Source organism: Anser anser (assembly GCF_964211835.1).
Source record: "Anser anser genome assembly, chromosome: 13".
In the NCBI taxonomy this organism is placed as follows: domain Eukaryota; kingdom Metazoa; phylum Chordata; class Aves; order Anseriformes; family Anatidae; genus Anser; species Anser anser.
Window position 1 is genome coordinate 17,185,123 of NC_139734.1, and position 20,440 is coordinate 17,205,562.

Here is a 20,440-nt window from a genome sequence, read left to right on the forward strand (position 1 = left end):
ACAGAAAGTCAATGAGGAGAGAATCAGAGCAGGCCCAAAATGTTCTGGAGGATGAAGAAGCTGAGGAGAGCACAGGGAAGCGGAGGGAGGAAGAGGAAGGGCAGGAGGCCCATCTCGCCTTCCCGAGCCCAAAGAACCTGGTGGGATGCCCCCACTCCCCACCAGAGCGGGGTGGCAGAGGTGAAGGCTGCTCTCCCTTAGCTCCCTGCTGCAGGCCAGCTTCCTAACGCCCGGCACCACCTCAGGAAGCCCGGCTGATCCCAGCACAGACCGCGCGGGATGCCAGGTGGGAACCTGGACGGTTGTATCGCTCTGCCCCGCGGCGGGAGCGAGGCTCTTTGAAAGCACTAAGTGCTGGCAAGGGCCAGGACAGGACTAATGGGCTACTAGCCTCAGGGGACTAATGGGATGGCTAATAAGGACATGGATTTTGACATCGCAGAGCAAATAAGAATTGGCAGGCATTAACCTCAGACATGTCTGCTACCTAGACAAATCCAAGCCCCTCTGTCTTCATTCTGTTTAGCATATTAATGTTTAATTCCATTAGCATCAGCAGCCGTGGCCGCCGTTCAGCCCAGGAGCTGCTTGGATGAGCCTCGGGAGGTGCCATTTTTGGAAGGGGACCTCGCAGCTGGCCGGGGGCCAGAGAGCCCTGCCCAGCTCCTCAGCCAGCAGCAGTCCCTACACCGTGGCTGCAGCTCGCAGCGTCTGCCTCTTGCTCACAGTCCCATGCTAATTCAGCATGAACCGCTGCTGCCCGCTCCATGGGCTGCCTCCTTCCCAAAGCACTGCATCTGCGCTTCGTGGCTGTTCGTGGGGGGTGATTTTCCCTCTCTCCTCTGCTTTCACCCCTTTCTTTTTCACTTTTAAGATGCAAATCCTTACTGCCCTACTACACGCCTTCCAGGAGAAACAAGGTGGCAGGGGCTGATTCCAGGCTGGAAACCGGATGGGGAAAGAGCTCCTCACAAAGAAATGAACCATGTTGATTCATCTTCTCCAGCCTCCCTGCTCTCCACTCCTTGCTAAGTGGTAGTGGCAGCAGCAGCATGGTGTGCAGTGGTGCATTTCCCTGCATTCAACCCAGCAGCCCTGCACACCTCTGGAGAGAGGACTGATCTCAGGAGGACAGGAAAGAAGCAGCCCCGATGTCTGGTGCAATTCCTTACAGAGCTTAGAAATCTAATCAGTGAGGTGGCATTCTATTTTTCTCTCCTTTCTCCCTTTAATGCTTCCCTTTAAACGAGGTATTAAAAATAGGAAATATTAATTTGGCAGATGGTGCAATTGGGCTTTTGGCAGGAGACTGTACACTGTGCTGCGGAGTTGCAGACCTCTGTCTCCACTCTGGAGCACTGAGCGATGCTCTGGCTCCTCTCCAGGCAGTGCCTTCCTCCAGCTCTGGGTGCCGGGAGAGCTGTCTGGGGCACAGGGAGCTCCTGCGGCTCCTTCCTCCAGCTGCAGCCAAGGAGCTTTGATTTCTGTCAGTTCTAAGCTATCACCAAAGGGTGGAGAGCTCCTTTTTGCTTTAATTGTAGCCAGGTTTGATTGCAGTGGGAGCTGCACATGTGTAAGCACAGCACTATTTCTGCAGGGAGGTGGCTGAGACTTGGTTTGGAGTTTTAAGGGAAGAGAAGGGAATGGAGCAGAGCTCAGCTCAGCTCAGCTCAGTTCATGGGTGTCTTGGGCTTTCTGCAGGATGGGATGCACCCCTCTTTCAGAGGGGTCTGCAGGAGGTGAGTGTGACAGAGCTTGTTCCTGATGTGTTAGGTGATGCATTTCTAACAGCACTGGTTTTACAGACTTTGCTGGACACTCTATCTGTTCTTCTTTATCTACCTTTTTTTTGGTTGGTGTTATTGTTAGCCTCAGCTCCCATCCAAGATGCTTTTCTTTGCCTGAATTTTCAGAAACGCTACAGAGTCAAATTTCCCCTAAATTTTCTCTGCTGGAGCTTTGGGCCAGTCCTGCAATTTCACCAAGGGCAAAATAAGCCCTAATTAATCCCTGCATCTACGTTGCATCCCTTTTGCCTATCTGTAGCCTCCTGTTATTTAGCACATCTCTCCCCCCCCACTGCATTCCTCTAGCCCGCGCTGTCTGAGTCTCCTCTGACCAACCTCATTTCTCAGGGCTGCAACTCCTCCGGCCTCGGCAGACCCCTGGGAATGAGACCGAACAAAAGCAGCGTCAGGTCTCACGCTTGCGGTTCATTTTTCACACGTACACAAAGATTTTGTTTTTCAAGTCTTCTGGCATTTTTGTTGTTCTTTGAACTCCTTCCAACTTGTCTGTCTTTGTTACGACGTGATGTCCAGATCTGGGCATGCTGCTCCAAACAGCAGCCTGACGAGTGCTGTGAAGAGTGGAATAATTACCTTGCTGGGCTGCAGCAGCCTGATGTTATTGACTTCTGTTCAATCGATCATCCCCCCAGACCACTCTCTGTTGTATAGCTGTTTGGCCAGATATCTCCATACAGCCTGTGTCCTTTTGTTTATTCCTTCCTATGTGTTAATCTTCTGCATTTGTCCTGCTGAATCTCTTTGTATTGATTGCAGGCCACTTCTTTAATTTATCAAGCTCGTATTGTATTTTATTTCTGTCCTGCGCATTATTTGCCACCCTCCCACCTTGGTGAAATGCTCAGATTTGATTAGCATACTCCTGGTCCAGTCTCCAAGTTGTTAATAAAACTATTGAATTGTATTGACCTTGCAGGGCACTCTGTAGGACCCCACTTAACATTTCTATCCACCGGGCTCTGAACTGTTGAGGTATGCATGCATCTATTTTTAATCAGCTGCACATCTTTGTTCTTGTATTTCATCTTATTTATGCTATGTAAAGAGCCGCGTGATGTTTTGATTAATAAAAACGATGATCTGTGTAGCTCCAGCCATCTGCCTGAGGATCTGCCCAGTGATAGATATGGTATCTGACACGATGGTCTCTGAGCCCTTGTCTGTAGACGAGCTGCCGATACCAGCGGGTAGGATTTGTGTGAAGACCGAAGTTAAAATAACATATCAGTCAAAAAACCCCTCCAAGGCCTGGAGCCTGTAACAAGACTCCCCCTTCCCCAGAGTTTTCCCACCCCCTGCCCTGGGCAGGCTGGGGGCTTTGATGAGTGAAATTGTGGCTGTGTTCAGCAGCCCCCGGGGAGGTGTATCGGCACGCGACTTACTCGCAGTCCTGACTTGGATCAAATGTGAGCGCAAAGCTGGGAAGGCACTGAAGGGCAGTTTCTTGGAGAGGGGGGGGAGAAAAAATAAAATCCAGGTATTCCTCGGGCTCTGCCTGGCCCTCCCCATGGCATCCGAGGCTGGCTGTGTGTGCAAGTGGGCAGCTTGTTGAGGTTGTGACAAGGCTGGTTCATAGAGCCAGGGAATAACCTGATGGGTGAGGTCCCCACCCTGGGTGGGTGGCACATCTCACCCTTCCTCTGGCTGTTCCAGCGCCTCTGTAGTCTCGCTTTGCATCCAGACACTCTGCCCCTCAAAAAAAAGCTTATATTTAGCAGCTTTTCCTCACCCTGTCAGTGATAGAAGTTGCTTTTAAGAAAAAGGAGAGGTGATGGAGGAAAAAAAAAAATCTCACTAATTCATTTGCATGCTTCTGATGGCCAGATCCAGCCTGTATGTTTCACACTACTGCTTTAGGTGATTGCTGCTTGCCAGCTCTGCGTGCTGCTAAATTTTCCATGCTGAGAGAGGTCCCTAAGGCTGATGCTTGCTGGGGGGGAGGGGGGACCCCTCAGTTTTGGTTCTGACTGACATCGCAGGTTCCTGGCTGGAAAACATCAGCCAGTCCCTTGACCACTGACGGGTAAATGTTTGTAACACAGGAGAAAAGCTCTAATAAAAAGGAACCCCACTGATCTGAGGGCATTTTAGAAAAGATGGGGCTGAATTTCAATGGCAAGCTTTGTCCTGGGCGGGGTTTGGCTAACATTCAATGCCATCTTATGTTTTTTTGGTGGATACCTCCCCTGTGTGCTGCATTAAATGCCCTCTAATTTCATCAGGTGTTGAAAATAAATGGCAGCTGATATGTGATTACCCTGATTTCCCTGTGTCCTTCCTAATCCCCCCTCTGAGGTCCTGAGGGCTGCCGTGTGGGTCTCTTGCACCATAATGTTCTCCCTGTCCCCGCCAGTGAGCGTGGCTGCGCTGGGTATCTGCTTATCTGTGGGTTCTCTGCGCACTGGTGTGCTTTCCTATGGCTATGACAGCTCCTTTTCCTGTTAACTGTTATTGAATTACACAAGCCTCTTAATTGTCTCCTTTTCCTGAAAGACTAAATCAAAGCAACTCTTTAGTTTATTAGTCTCTTCGCTGTCTGTCAGAACTGACTTTTTGTGACTGAGCCTCTGTCAGGTGATGCTCCTCCTCCACTCTCTGTCAGTGACTCTGGAGGAATTCACCCTTCTGCGATGCTTTTGTGCCTCAAAATTGCTTTTGGCGGGACTGCGTGGTCCACAGTGAGACTTGCTTCTGTTTGCATGAGGAGCTGGCAGGGACCAGCCCAGAGGAGGGGAACGGGAGGCCTGTGCTGTCCTATCCTCTCCTGTCCTGCATTGCTGGTAGACAACAGAGTTTCCAAAAGTGCTTGGACAAAGTCTGGTCCCCTGGACAGACGTACCTCTCCCCATGACCTCCAGGCAGACCTCCTCCTGGCTTGTGCTGTCACTGGCATCTTCTGCACGTCCCTCACCCCTGTGCTCATCTGAACGGCTCAGCATCACTCTGGATGGGGCACATTGCCTTCTGTCCTCCTCTCTGCGCCCCTCGGGTTGATGGCTGTGTTTTTTGGCGAAGAGCTTGGGGCTGGGTTCAGCTTTCCCCACAGACAAGTGGTCCGTGGGCCCAGGAACACAGGCTGGTGGAGATGACCAAGGGCCCGAACAAGTTGGCTGCGCCAGCCCACCTCCTCTGGGGCTGTCATACTTCAGGGAACCAACAGCTCCTACCGGCAAAGCAATGAAGGAACTAAAAGCCAGAGAGATTCATTAAGGGCTAAATGCTATTAATCAGCCAAATGCTGTTATTCTTTACATCATGTAAGAGCAGTCTCTTCATACCCTGATTTTCTTCTCTGGGACTCCCTACAGAATACAGCAGTGATCCCAGTGCTTTCGAATTGAGGCTGCTGGATGCTCTAGATCTGCTTACATCAGACCCCATCTGCCAGGACCACACGCTGGTCCTGACCAACAGTGAGAGCAGAGGCACGAAGGTAAGAAACACAGCTCCCACCTAACGCTCTGCCTTGCTGTTCAAGTAGTAGCTCTGGCACTTATGATGATTGATCTCTGGAGGCGTACATCCCTGGAAGAGGGTCCCCTGCCTATCTAGCCATCAGCATCAGGCCCTGCCACTTTCTTTCTCCCCAGCTCAGGCAGTTTGAACCACCTGTGCCCTTGTCAGTTCTGGAGCTGCGGGGCTCCCCACGCAAAATTCGCTCTATGGCATAACTCTCCATGCTGTAGCGGAAGCCTAGCCGTGGTGACAGCTGCACAGGTGTGAACTTACTCCTCTCTCCCATGACAATAGACCATCCGTCTGCATTGCAGAACCTAAATTTGTAGGCTTCCCCTTTGCCTACCCAATTTGGCCAGCCGTGTATGCAATGAGTCACTGCTACTTGGGTGTTCCCATGGAAAGCCGTGGGATCAGGCTTGTGCGGGAGTACAGCTGCAACTGAGGAAGAGTGGCAGAATCTGGCCCACAGAAGCTGCCATATGGTAAGGCAATATATGTTTCCTAGCATGCGGATCCAAAAATTATTCCTACAAGGTGCAGAGTTACATTGATTGTATTACTGGATTATCAAATGATTAAAGCCATTAACAATCCACTCTTGAGCAATCAACGTAACAATGTTTAGTTGCCTTGCAGTAACAATTAAAAGATGAAGCAATTTGCAATAATTAGGTAGTATCTGGAAAAAGTAGTCCTCATTAAGAGAAGTTAAAAGGACTTTTTTATATGGTTGAGATGAACCTAGCAGGCCAATTCCCCCTTCGTCACCCTCTCTTCTTTCCCCCTGCGTTTAAGGAAAACAATCTGTTCTTGTTTAGCCTTTCGTTTTGGAAAAGATCAAAGGGGATCTGATGTCTGGATGGCTCTCTTCATGGGCAGGGGGTGTCTCAGGACCACAGTGCCAGTGCTGGGAGCTGGCTTTCACAGGGAAGCTGTCCTGAGTCATAGGGCCGTTTTGCTGCCTGGTGGGATTTCGGACAATGGCACTGAAGTCTCAGCAGTTTCCCCAACAGGGGAGATTCTTGGCAGCGAGCCCTTGCTCAGGCACGCTTGCACTACCGATGGCTAAAGGCACTGGCCCAGCTCCGTGTCCTAGGGAAGGCAGCAGTGCACCCTGCTGTGGTACCTGAATTTGCACTTGCAGTCATCCTTCCCTAGGCTATTTAGCCCTGGGCCATTCCTCACCTGAGGTGGTTTACAGGCTGCTGTTTTTGTTGGCTCACAAGACCTCTCCTGAAAGTGAGACAAAAAACGTAGACGTGCCCCTGTCCTGAGCCCAGTCTCCAACCAACGTACAAGGTCGATATTCCTCTGTGTTTAGTGTCATCAGCTGCAGGAAAGCAGAGAAAAAGGATGCGGGATGTGCTTTTTAGCACAAGGTCTGTAAGAAACCCAGGCACACAAGTCTTGGTCTCTGTGTAGGAAAGTCAAAAACTAATCTGGTTTCTGTCTGTGGAAGTGAGTAACCATTGAGGAAGCGTACCGAGCATCTTCCAGTAAAAGGCATGAAATCCATAGCTCGTGGGGATGGGTATGTTACTTCACTGAAAAATAACCTCCTTGGTGACAGTCCCATAACTCTGGACGATTCTGCTCTAGAATGCTGACAGATTTTCCACCTAAGGTGGAAAGGTATGCATGGAGACACTTAAGTCAATAACTAATTACAGAAATTGGGAACTTGCTAATACTTTGCGATTCCCTCTTCTGCACTCACAGAATGTGCAGGGCTGGGATCTCTTCTGGCTTGCAGCAGGCAGGGCTTTGGTTTTCTGCACCATCCAAATGGCAGCCAGTCTGTGGCCTCCAAGCCATACAGGGACACGTGTGTCCCTGGAGAAATGCCATCCATCTCCGCATGGAGTTTACAACTATACTGATGGTACTCAGGAGATTACAGATGAAGCGGAAATGGCACAAGTTCAGAAAACCAGCTTGGGAAAGAGTGCACACAAATATAGTTGCCCCATTCTCCCGCAAGGTCTCGAAACAGAAAAATGCCACATGAAGCGGCCTCTACCACATTTGGAGTCTATGTTGCATTCAGAATGAACAGAGAACTTGACTGTACGATTCCCAACACCATGTACAGGCTCTAGAGAGAATATGGTGAGGGGGAAGGGCCTGGATTGCCACTGGTGATGCAGCACCAGTATGTCCTCCTCGGCTGTGTCCATATGGAGTACCATCTGGTGGCAGGATGCAGGCTGTGCCTTCGCGCTTCCCTGGAACACGCAGCTGCTGGGACGTGCGTTGCCATTCGAGGCACAAAAATTAGAAATTATATCAGATACTGTAAAGTTGTCATGAACGATATGAACTGATAGAAGCCGATGTTCTTTAGCAAACTACTGCTGTCATGAATAGAAAATGAGAATGGATTGAGCTACATTAGTACTGTGAGAGTAAATCATCTGCAGTTTCTGGAATATTTAGAAATACGAGGATACCCTGAAGGTATCCTCTGCTGATGGGGAGACTGGAGTGAAAAATGCATTTAGTAGTGGGTAGACAGAACAGACATGGTTGCTGTGATTATTTATGTAGTCTTCAAAACCAGAACTGCATTTGAAATAAATGATTGCAAGTACCTCAGACAAGAGGACTTAGGTTCTTTAAACCCAGGTGGCACTCCTGTACATATTGCCTGTAGCCTTTTTGACCTTCAGTGTCTGGCTGTAACAGGGCTGACACCAAACTGAAATCATTCCACATTCACCTTTGGTGTGATACGTGTGGGTCAGGCAGGTTTGTTCTCATGTGCAATGAAACATGACCGTGGATTACAATGCAGGTGTAACAGCGAGGATGTGACTCCATACATCATTGCCATTAATCGATGTTGGGCACTGCCTGGATACATCATCCATTTTGTGCCTGACACCCATGCAAGCCAGATGCTCTCAACAAGGATCAAAGCTGGGGGGTCCCTGGTACTCCTGGGGCTGGAAGGAGCCGTTGGGTCAGGCTCAGTCCATGCACTGACACCAAGTCTCAGGGAAGAGATGGAGGCAGGCCTGGCCAAAGATGCTGTCCTGTGGTCTGAGCACAGCTGCTGCGTGGTCTGTGCTGCTCTGGAGCTGGCCGGGAGCTCTCACATCTGGGTGGCACACGTGGTGACTTCTGCTGTGGGCTTGCTCGGTGGGAGCCCTGGCTTGAGTAAGATGGGATGGGAAGAAAAAGCAATGAATGTTGTTTTGGTGCTTCTCTTGATAGTTGGATTTTTTTAAAGAATACTTCCAGTTGCATCTCGTGATGAAAAATGTCTTTTCCAAACTCAGTGGGATCCCAGCTCTCCCTGGTGCCACCTGTTGAGGTGTCTGAGGGATTCTGTGTGCCCAGGAATGTGGACAGAGTGCTGGCACTGCAGTCTGTTGGGTGTTGGCCAACTCTGCATGCAGCTGCATTGCCTTGTGGCAATGGTTGGCGGGCTGAGACCTGGCTGCGAGGCTGTTGCTCAGCATGTGGCAGCAGCAGGAGCCCCTGAGTGTTGGACCCAGGGCCTGTGGTCCACCGGGTGCTGGGAGGATTGCACTGATGCTGCTTCGACTTGGGCTCAGCAGGGGTAACTTAGGAACCTGAATGTTGCAAATGCCTGTGATGGAATAGTGTTTGTCTCAGTCTGTATTTATGTCACAGGCTTGATATTCAGGCTGCTTTCCAGAGTAATGGACTCTGCCGAAATAATTTATTCCTGATGCATGCACTGTCCATGCATCTTTCTGCCTTTTATTCACAAATAAAAGTTATGTGGAATGTTGTCTTGCAAGAACAGAAATATATTTAGTGATTCAGGTAGTGTTATAAAGCGTGAAAATGAAGCTCATGTTGTCAGTCAGGGCTATGCTGAGATGTATTTATATCTTAGGTCATAACTTCCTTGCTTTAAAATACCTGGTTCTAGGTTTGAATTTGCACAGGAAAGCAATTGCACTTAAAAAAGAAATGTGAGAGAGATGCTTTAAAGAAAAACTGTGTGTATATGCATGTATGTATATATAATGTATATTTTATAATATCTATTTATCTATCTATAATAGATTTAAACCAAATATGCTGTCAGTGCAAGACAGAGCCTCATACGTTGCTGAATTTGTTAGGAATTTTCAAAGTCTGAGTCTGTCATACAAGTCCCACACTGAAAATGCTTATTAGTGCTGAGGTTTTTATTATAATAACATCTAGACATCCTGTTGTACTGGACGGTGCACAGCACCTTCAAGCAGCTGCAAATTAATATAAAAAAGTTATTCTTATTTTGGAGACAGGCAAATGATATATTTGGTACCATCCAGGCAATTTGAAGTAGCATAAAAAATTGGACCTCTGTCACTGAGTCCCCTTCCAACACAGTAGATACAAGCCTATCCCACCTCTTGTCTGTCTCAAAGGTTTCCAAATGTTTTTATGTCCTGAGCTCAGTTTGGCACAGTTTTATGGTACTTTTATGCCAATCTTGAAAGCAGTAATTATATCATTTCTTGCAAAATCACCCATAGGGAAAGATTATACAGTTCCTCACTCTGATTGCTATTGCAGTTAGATCTCCTGGAACGCCTTTCAGAAAGCTGCACAAGCCCCTGACTGCAGCCAGGTTGATGTAATGTGCTTCGCACAGGTCGTCACCTACTGTCATTAAGACCACCAGAATTCCGGCTCCACCCCTGTGTGGGTTTCCCCTGCAGAAGCCGAATGCATGCCTGTTCTCTCAGCCAAGGAAAAGCCCAGGTCATGGTATGTGGTGTGTTGTCCAGACCAGGTGAGGTTCCCTGGCCGGTGGCTTGTCATAAATTCTCATTAGGGCTTGTGATGGTGGGTAGTTGGGGGTCAGAAAAAGAAGGGTGTGCTCCTGACCGCTTGATCACATTTACTCTTGAACAAATTTCTGGTTGCAATGGCGGCTCCTCAGCAGTGCAGTATGCGGGGAATTAATTAGCTGTGTACTTTTCTGAGGGAGTTACTCTGCTGACGCCCTGGGCACTGCAGTGATAGCACGCCTTCTCGAAGCATCGGGGTCAGCCCTGCCTTTCTGCTGCTATAGCAGCTCCAGTGCTGCCGGGGCAGAGTTTTGCCTCCATTTCTGCATTTTCCTCTGCTAAGGAGGCATGAGCACCTCCTGGGCTGTCTCTCCAGAGACAGGGCAGGCAGGGATAGAGCTGCCCCAGCTCCTGTGAGTGTGCTGCCCACCCCACCATGCCAGCAAGGGGTTTGATGTGCCTGGAGACAGCTCTCTGCACCTGCAGTGGCAGCTACCCCCCCCTCCAATCTCATATCTTTCACCGTAGGCTACCACGCAAATAAGCTGGGACATGGGCTGCGTGGTGGGGTTGGACCAGAACCTGGCCAGAGGCCCTTTGCATATGCAGTTGTTTGATGTCTGCTCTGCCATCCCGACCTGTATATGGCTGAGAACTTTCTGCAAATTTGAGATTTGTTCTCTGAAAACTTGCAAAAACTTTCTTTGAATGCTTCCTTGTCCCTGCAGTTCTTGTGGAAAGGTCAAGTTGTTCTCATCGATGTATTGATTATACATTTCTCCTTCTATTGATCCTGTTTAAAGACTTCCATGATAGGTGCCCTGGATACTAATCCCTAAATGCACATTACAAGGCTGCAGGAAAAGAAGAAGAATCTCCTAAAATGGGTTTGAGGTTTGCTGGCTTTCTATGCTTCAGCCAGCAATTTACCCCTGTAGAACAGCCCTGAGAGCTTTGGGAAATGATAATGCTTCTGATTTCAAAATTTTTGATGTTAGGTATTTAAAGGAACAACAAAGCTTTAGTGACTGTGTGCAACTTGAAAGGAGGAAGCGTTTCTTCCTATTCTGGCTTTGTAAGAGTCTCTCTTTTGTACAGAGTATAGAAGGAAAGATATAATCCCGGTTGAGACCTGTCCATGTGTAATTTAACAGAAGCCTTTATGGTTCAGCCTCAACAGCCCCTCACAGCCAGGAGGAGCTGTATTTTTTGCTACCAGTGTAAGGATACAGCTTACCACTAAATCTTAATTTCCTTTACTGTGGGGCAAAGAACCCAGTGTGGCAGGTGCATTTGGCTAAATTATGTCCTATAGCGTCTTCACAGCCCTGCTGACAGTCAAATTTCACTTTCTTACGCAGCGTTCAGTCCAATTCTGTCAGCCTCATTGTGAATTCCTTTCAAGCTGCAGGATGTAACATAGTAATTAGCATCATTCCCCGCATAAGCGTTGGAAAAGAGGCACCAGGGGATTGAGCTAATATCCCTTCTGTAGGGGCTTCCTGCAAAGCAGTGGACAGGAGCAGAGGAGAAGGAGTGAGCCTCAACAGAAATCTGCAGCCAAGCGTGCCCCGAAGGCTTGGCGTGGGGTGGAAGAAGGAAGCCCCCAGGCTGGGAGGCCAGGCCAAGCAGGGTGATCCGTCAAGGGGCTGACCGAGAACTTCACCGTAACTGCAAGAAATGGATAATTTAGCAAGAGCCTGGGGCTGACTACATTTGAGCACAAGAGGACAGTTCCCAGCAGCATACCTGGCAGCTTTCTGCTGTGCGCTCTAAAGCTGGGCTGGCCTCGTGCAGAGATCCTGGGATGAGGAGGAGCAGAGCAGTCAAGGCCAGGCTGATCCTGCAACATGCAGTGGTTCAGGTGATGTGGAGAGCAACCATGGTGTGGGGTCTGCTCCTGGTGCACCGAGCTGAATGGGGGCATGGATGCAAACCACCCACAGACCCACCCAAGGAACCCTAAGACTGTTTGACCCTACTTAATAAATTGCCCAGAAGACGATGACTGAAACCGTCTCCAGTAGAAAAAAATGAATGTACAGAGGCCTTGTGCCATCCAGGACATCTGAGACCTTGAGGACTGCAAGCAGAACGAACACAACAAGCCCTGAGAGGAAGCAGTCGATAACTGCTGGAGTCGGAGAAGTGCCAGCTCCAGCGTGGGTCTGGCACGGCCCCTTGCTGCCGCTGCGTGGGGTGTGCTCCGCTGTGTTTCAAGACAGAGCAGTTCTGCAAAGACAACATTGATCTGAAATTTAAATCCGATGTAGTAACTTAAGCATTTCAAAATGCCTCTGAATCAATGAAAATGATTGAAGGCAAAATCCAGATGGCCACATAGCTGTATCATATAATACCGGCCAAAGGTTGTCTTTTTCTGGGCAAGAGTATCTTCTAACAGGGACTTAGTCTTCAAAGAGTTTTAAATGCTGCAAATTACTCATCCTAGGAAAAGTCTTTAACACAAACCCTTTTTCCTCCCCCCCTTAGTAATCACCAGTGCTGTCACTGGGATTGTGATCTAATCCTTTATGGATGTTTTTCTGCTTCATGCTTCCTAACGCTCTGGGAATGAGTCATGTGCACTGGTGAGCTGAGCCCCCGTGAGCAGATCTGTCTGAGAACTGCACGGAGATTGTCTGAGAATACTATCAGGGTCTCCCAGCATCTTCTTAATGGAAGGCCATCATAGCAGCTCTGGCTGGATCAGACGGAAGATACTAGATGTGCTGGGTATTTAGGATTTGTTCTCAGGGCATAATCATACTTAGCTCTTCACTTGCAGACCTCCCGGTCAGTGCAGACATTACTGCGGCAGGCTGACCGAGGTCTGCCGGGTAATTAGGTGAAAGTCGTTGCCTCCAGTAGCAAGCAGGCCAAAATAATGCATGAATTCCAAATGTGGGTGCTCTGCAACATTCTGGGCAATGCTGTTCTCTATTTATCTTCTTTTCTTAATAATTCCTGGCATTCGATTTGCTTTTTCGTTTGCTGATGAGCACTGCACTGATATTTTCAGAGAATGACTCCAGTAACTCCAGCATGCCCTTCCTGAGCAGTGTGATAGCTTGGTTAGAGCCCCCTGCAGTGAGTACAGAGCGAGGTTGTATTTCCCCATGGCATTCATCAGCACTGAAAGTCACCTGCCTTTTTACCACTCAGTCATTCATCACCACAAGATCCTTCTGCAGCTCTTCCCAGTCAGGTCTTACATTATTAACAAGCTTTGCCAGGTTCTCCCTCTTTCCCATTTCAAATACAAATACATTGGGCTGTACTGAGCAGTGCAGATCCCTGTAGATAACCTCCTCCACTCCAAGTACTGACCATTTATCTTTTTTTTGTTGTTGTTCTTTTTTTTTAAGTTCTGTTTCTACTGAACACTTGTTATTTCAAGAGAAGTTATTTTCTTTTGTGCCACTACTCCTTAGTTTCTTTAAAGCTCTTTGGTAAGAAGCATTGCCATAGGCACCCTGAGGTTCCCCACACTACATCAACTGGCTCCCCCTTATTCCCACAGCAGTGGTCCTTCAGAGTACTTTCTAGCACCTGAACAAGGAGGCTCTTAGAGGAGCATCTTTGTCCTGGGAGATGATTGTAGGACAGCCTGCTAATGAAACCAGCTAAATAGGGTGCTTACAAATGGCTGGTGTGAATAATGCCGGTGTCTTAATCTCTGCCTCACATTCTAAATTTCCAGTTTTACACAGGCTGTACAAGGACGTTTTCAGGGAGTCAGCTATTCCAGTGGTAAGGACTATGTGCACACAGGTATGCATAAAGATTATTTCCATCTTTAGGTTGGAATAAAAATTCCCCATGAGCCATTTGGGACTATCCAATCTATAGATATTATTGAGGTAGAATCCTTCCTCCTGAAAAACGCCTATTGTAAGGTTTTGATTGTCTCAGAAACAGCTAGAGGAATTGTGTTTTAATGTGGTTTATTTTCCTCTCGCAGCTCTCAGTAGGCACACACCCACATGAGGCTATTCTAAATGATGGTGTCGTTACATCTGAACCTTTAGTAACAGGGTGTTTTTCAGCAATTGAATTCATATGTTTAATTTTGATTTTTTTGTTTTGTTTCTGTAAACAAATTAAAGTCTCTGCTGGTACAGCTTGCTAGTAAGCCTGGAGGTGTAAAGAAAATGTTGAAATGAAAATTAGAGCTGTGCAAAGCCTTTTTTTAATGAGCTCCAAAACACATGGGTTTAAGATTTCTGCAACCTGGAAGCTCAGCCTAGGATCTCAGCAAAGCCCAAATTACAGCAGGGCTCCCTGGCCAAGGCAGCGTGGCTGTGGCCCGTGGGATGCTTTCCAGCAGTGCACGACACAGCGAGAGGAGCCAGCTCTCAGTGGCAGCGAATTCAGCTGTCAGCTGCCATTTCCCATGCATTGCAGTCAGGTGGGATGGTGAAGTCAGGGGTTCAGCAGAAACCAAAGTGAATTTGAGGTAGTCATTGTGTCCTGTTGTTGGTACCAGGGCTATGTGGGTTAGGCTATGCCATCTGAGACAACCTTAAGGACTGAACACTGTCCTGAAACAAGTCACCAGGATGGCATTTGGTCACTTAGCGCACAAAAAATTGTTTATATGCCTTTCCTCCAGAGATGGGATTTTGTACCCTCTGCTATATCACAGCACAGCAGGAATGATATAGACCCTTGTCCCTCTCCTTGCATTAAATCATGATCTGGGCTAGTAATAAGTCTTGCTGTACTTCCCACATCTGTGCATGCTAATAAGATATCCTTTTCTTGAATGATAATGATTTAACATAGACATATAAAACTTCCTGCCTTAAGACACAGAATGATCTGTAACTATTAGGGATTACAGTTAAGTGTTTCTGTTGGAGGAGTTTGAATCCTAAGGCTGTTCATCAGGGGGATTTTAATACTGTTGTCTGGAACAGCTGGTGCCAGTGGAAGTGTGCTGGACTAGACAAGGCATGGGTCTTGTCCTGCACTCCCCTTCCACCCCCCAACCTTCTATTTTCATATATTTTGATTTCCATCTCTGTGAGATGAGCCTGTGTTTCAAGAGATGAGCAGAGAGGGAGTGGTGGGGGCCATCAGTAGAAAGACAGGAGAGGGATACAGGAGAGCACAGGGAAGTGGGAATGCAGTAGGGAGGCAAAGCAGGACAGGAGAGCAGGAGTTGGTATAAATAAGTTGTGCTTCCTTGGGCTGCGAGTGCAGGAAGCAAGGGGGTTGAATGCTGGAAAGAGAGATGGACAAAAACGTCAGAGAGACCAAAAAAAAATAAATTTGGGACAGGTGAGCACTGGAAGGGAAGAAGGCTGGAACGGAGAGTGGGCACTGGACAAGAAACAGGAGGAGAAGTCAGCTGAAGACATCTGGGGAGAAGCCAACCCTGCACCACTTGGGAAACTGTGTGCCTGGAGGGGAAGGGAGCAATTTCCCTATTACTACCACAGTGTCAGCCACAGGTTCTACTTGTGAGCCAGGATGATGAAGCCCTTGTTATTGTGCAAAATGATTTGCTCCACCTTCCAAAACTTGAGAGAGAAACATAAATGCAGACAATGAGAAGGGAAATTAGAGGGTAGTGAGACAGTGGTCTGGACATGCTAGATGGCTTTTTAGATGCTGTTTGCAACATGTCAGCAGTCTAATCAATGCCTATTTTTTGTAGCAGAAAGTAGCATCTTAAGGAAGAGTTTGGGAAGAACAACATAGTGAATGCTTGTAAAGACTCTGTATAATCATGAAGGGTAATGGGAGAAAGTAAGAAAATATTTCCCGTGGAACAGGATGCTGTTGGACTAAAAAAGTGAGGATCATTTTGGGAGTGCTGATCAGTTGTATGGAGAACACGTGCAGAGATGTACGTGTTTTGTTTGATGCAGCAGGGATCAGGGCTATGGGGAGGCTGTACAAAGTGGTGTGGCATGGTCAGGCAAGATACTGATTTGGGGAGCTGTGTTTGCCATGAGCTTTAATTTCTCAAGATCAGGGAAGATGTTATATTAATTGAGGCCTAAAGGTAATGAGAATGCAGACAACAGCTCCAGTTGTGTAGCTGAATATGAAATGCAAGGAGACATTATGCAGAACTTTTAAAATTCAGACATGTTGTGGATAAGAGTCTGTAGAGGCTCTAAGTGGAAGCTGGCATCTGGGTAGGGTGCCTTCACAACCAGCAGCACAGTGAGAGGAGAAGAAGAGAATGATCATATGAGGTCAGGGGGTGCTTTTCCTGCAGGGACAATATAGCTTTAGGTTCACTGACCTGCACGTGCCTTTCCCACGTGGCCCTGAACACAAGCATCTGAGCTCTTGCTCTCTGGAGTTCACGATTCAAGCAGACATTTGCAGTTCTCCCTGTGCAAGCTTGAGTCTGCACCACACGGGTGGGAGCCAGGTTTTGAGTGTGTCATGAGATGTGTCTTTTCCAGAGTTAGCACAGGCTCTGGCCTGAGCTGCTCCTTGCGTCTCACCAGTGTGCACGATGGAGTTTCTGCCTGCTCCTGGGCAGGTTTTGGACAGTGTGGTCAGTTGATGTGGGCTGTGGTTGGAAAGGACACCCCACACATCCCTGGTGCACAGTGGCAGTGGTAAAGGTGCCTGGGCTCTGGCCACATGGCTGCCAGCCTGGCAGGTCTCACAGGGCTCCCTGGTAAGGGAGAATTGGAAGAAATGACAGCATGAGTCCCTGGGGGTTGTGGAACTGAGGCGACTGTACAAACCTACCGCTTCAAGGGGAGAAGCCGGATCCACTGCATGTGGGGGAAACAAGGGTAGTGTAAGGGTAGAGTAAGTTGTCTGCCTGCATATAGGAAACATTTTAGCACAGGAAAAAATTCACCTGGGGCAAGAGGAGAAATAACTCTGATCACCGCCCACCTGCTCCTCTCAGGCATCCTTACGAGTGCTTTGCTTCAGCGTGGTGCTTCGCCAGCTGCAGCAGGCTCAGATGAGGAACAGCAGTGTGCAGCTCCTTCATTTACTCTTCTTTCATCCTCCCAGAAACCTCACAAACAACCATGCAGGGTTACTATTTAGCAGTGGATGCAGAGTGCAGGTGTGCAGGGCAGGCTCACAGCTGCAGAGACAACCTGTCCTCATCCCCAGCTGGGCAAGCAGCTGCTTAGATGCTTGAAGTTGACGATTCTGTTGGTCATTTATGTTTATCTCAACCTGCTTACCCCAAGGTAGAGCCACCACTGCCAGGAAGGGAAGGGAGTCCTTAGATCTTAATTGTGAGCATCAAAATAGCAGCAATGGATTTTTATTAAGCATCTACATCCCTTGTTTGTCAGGCAAAAAAAAAAACACAACACAAAACCCATGTGTATCTCTAGGGCAAAAGCCTACTTGCCAGTGGCTGTGCTGGGGCAGTAGGCTCACAATGGCCTTTAAGAGGGCTGTTGAGCAGTGCACGTTTTGGGGATCAGAAGTGGTAAATTTCTCTGCATGCATGTTGTACTGCTCTGTTTTATGTGGTATTGTCCATCACAGCACGAGGGGTGCTGAGCACCTACGCCAGGCTGGGGAGCACCACAGTGCCACAGTCGGGCTCATCCACATCACGCACATCCTCTAGGATGCTTTGGGGAAAAAGCTTCTCAGTCTGCCTCCAGAGCACCATTAAGGGAGAAAACATGTTGGCAGGTATCAGTTCTGAGCTGCTCTTATCTGATTTATTGTGAAAGTCACCTCTTTTGATTTAGGCAGTGCTGATAGTGAATGAGAAAACATGTGTTTCTAAAACAATGGCAATGAAAACATTTCTTGTCAGGCACTGTAGTTTATTGTCTTACTGCTTGAAAGGTAAAATATCCAGCAGGGAAGACACTGTGTCATCATAAAGCAAATGTGGATTATACAATACGACACTAACTTCCCGGATAATGCTCAGTGCCGCTTCCGAGCACAAGCTATATTGAGGTGTTCGTGCCTCAGCGACTGTGCACAACAACCTTCATCATTCACAGCTTTGCCAGCCCTGAATTCCTAGACCTGAAAATTTGGAGGTGATGGCTCTTATTCTTCATTTTGTTTCGCTCTTGTCCTGGGGCTTTTCCCAAGGGAAGGATCTCCACGGTTTTGTTCAACATCTCCTTGCTTTCCTGCACTAGGTGGCCCTCACAAACACCATCTCCACTGAGACACGCCTCAGGGCAGCCAAGCGGAAAAGCCTTTTCGGAATCACCATTCGTGTCCGGGCCCGTGTTTGCCACTTGAGCCAGAGTCCAGCTTTGGTTTCACCTACGAGGAGGAGCCCCGGTCCCGGAGAAGCGCACCCCGTGCCCCTCTGCCCCTTGTCTTGCTGCCCGGGGTCCTCTCCCTGATCCTGTTTGACAACATTTACTTTCTCCATTTGGCAAGCCAGCTCACCTCTAAGTCTTATCATATTTAAATGTTTAACTGCTCTCAGACCCTAATTAAGAGTAGTAGCAGCAGCAATAGCTGTAGCTGTAGGAGTAGCTGTGATTTCTCCTATCTTAAATTTTAATGGCTTTTGTACAAGGCTCTGCGGAAAGGGTGATTAATGGCACCCGGAGAGGCTGAGGTAAATGTTTCTCTATGATGATTTTTGCCCTTTCTATTCATGACCCCCTTTCTTGACTTATGAAAAACTAAAAAGTCCACTTAGAAATAATTCTGTGATTACATTTTTTTCTGGGGTTCAGTAGGTGCTTAATACAGCACTTAATATATGTGTTGAATAGAAGCTGATCTTTTAAAGACCCAGCTCTTGGTGGTCTCCATGCCAACTCAGCTTTGCTTTGAGCAGTAATTACTAATATTGTTGGTAGTCTCCAAGGATTCAGTGGTTTTGGAGACTAAGCTCCCCTAGGCTAACCTTTATTTTTTCATCTTTTGTACTAGGCTGAGAGGAGTAGATGGACTTTTCATTTGATAAAAACATCAGTGCCTGAAGTTTTATTGTTTTAGGTGTGTGGAATGGGTCATTGAGTCATAAGATGTGAAACATCTGTTTGCATTTGCAGTGAGACAGCTAGAGGAGTCTTAACACTAAAAGAAAAGGAAAAAAAAAAACCAACACATCAAAAGATGTGAAAACCCTAGTGTCAAGTGACAGCATTGTGATTATACTCTGGTACAGAAAATATTTATTGTGGTTTGTAACCACGTCCACCAGGCGGTTAATTAGCAAAGTGTAGATATTGTCACAGTGGAAGAAGGTGAATGCAATTCATAGAAAATCCTCCAAGATAAGCAGCAGACGTAAAGGTGATTAAGCTGTCAATAAAGAAGAAACACAGGGGGAGGGGGAAGCAGGTGGATTTCAGTACATGCCCACAAACTAAACCTGTGCCACAAATTAGAGCAACCATTTACATTGTTAATATTTGTACTCCTGCAATGCCTCTGAGGTTTAGCCACGAACCAGGATCCCACACTGCTAGACATTGTACTGATCCTGAGCAAGAAATGCCTTTGCATTAAAGAGCTTATGATTTAAACATTAGTCAAGAGACGGTAGATGGGCATGAACAGACAGACGAGCGTGTATGCGGTACCAGTGAGGACCAGCCAGCACGACCACAGCCTACCTGCTGTCATTTTCTTATCTTGTAAGCAACATGGAAAAGGCATTGGCATTTTGACAGTGCATATACCGTGCAGAAACCTTTCCAAATGTTAATTAAGCATCGTAGAGCCACAGCAGTATTACTACAATCTTCATTTTGCAATCAGGAAATCTAGGACAGCTTTGGAAAGCTGGGCTGGGTAGCCCAGGGCTACTTGGCTGTGCAGTGGCACGTTAGGAGATGAACCTCGCAGTGCTCACCGGCACTCCCCTGCTCACGTCTCCCAGCTGACTGTGCAGAGAGATGATTGCGAGCGGCAGTTAGTTGTATTTCAAAGAACATGAACAAAGGCAGTAACAAAAGCAAAACTTAGATGACAGTGTGAAGAAAAATTATAATAATTTTTGTTTTTAGAATTACAGTATTGTCATTCTGCGTTGGAAAGAGCTCAGATCTCATTTCCTAGTTTTTTCGAGCATCTCTGCTTCCTTTTCACCTGGCACAGTCCGACACTGGCACGTGAGTGCCTCTGGCTTATAAGCCTCGCTGTACACATGGTCTCTTTCTAGATCGTCAGAGTACCAGGTTCAGATTTTAACAGGATGTTGCAGTTTATTGGGCCATTCATGCAGTGATGGACCTCTGCAGAACCAGTACCATGCCTCATGTTATCCCCCTCCCTAACAACAGGTGGTAAAGCTAAAATATTTTAACCAGATATTTTCAGTTGTATCTAGGAAAAAAAGTCAGCTTTGATGATTTTTATTTTGTCTTTCTGGAAACCTAATGTGTTTCCTATGGCTTATGACCACAATTCATTTCTAAGTGATTTTCTCTTGGCCAATTTCCATTTATCATTTAAATAATCTAGCAACAAAGAGGA

The 20,440-nt window shown here is 47.4% G+C and overlaps 1 protein-coding gene across 8 annotated transcripts in view; it reads left to right on the top strand.

Moving 5' to 3' along the window:
* The first annotated feature begins 1,647 nt into the window (after positions 1-1,647).
* The window catches only part of LOC310881068 (uncharacterized protein), a 63,822-nt gene continuing 45,029 nt past the window's right edge, over positions 1,648-20,440 (top strand). For 3 of the 8 annotated variants that reach the window (XM_083797800.1, XM_083797799.1, XM_083797798.1), the window contains exons 1-2: positions 1,654-1,739; positions 5,117-5,241. In XM_083797800.1, the coding sequence (XP_083653926.1) occupies positions 1,703-1,739; positions 5,117-5,241 (162 nt within the window). In that variant the 5' untranslated portion in view covers positions 1,654-1,702. Of the gene's footprint in view, positions 1,740-5,116; positions 5,242-9,806; positions 10,027-11,385; positions 12,847-18,135; positions 19,271-20,440 lie in introns of those variants that run through there. The other 5 variants (XR_014572107.1, XR_014572108.1, XR_014572109.1 and 2 more) reach the window with 5 other exon arrangements.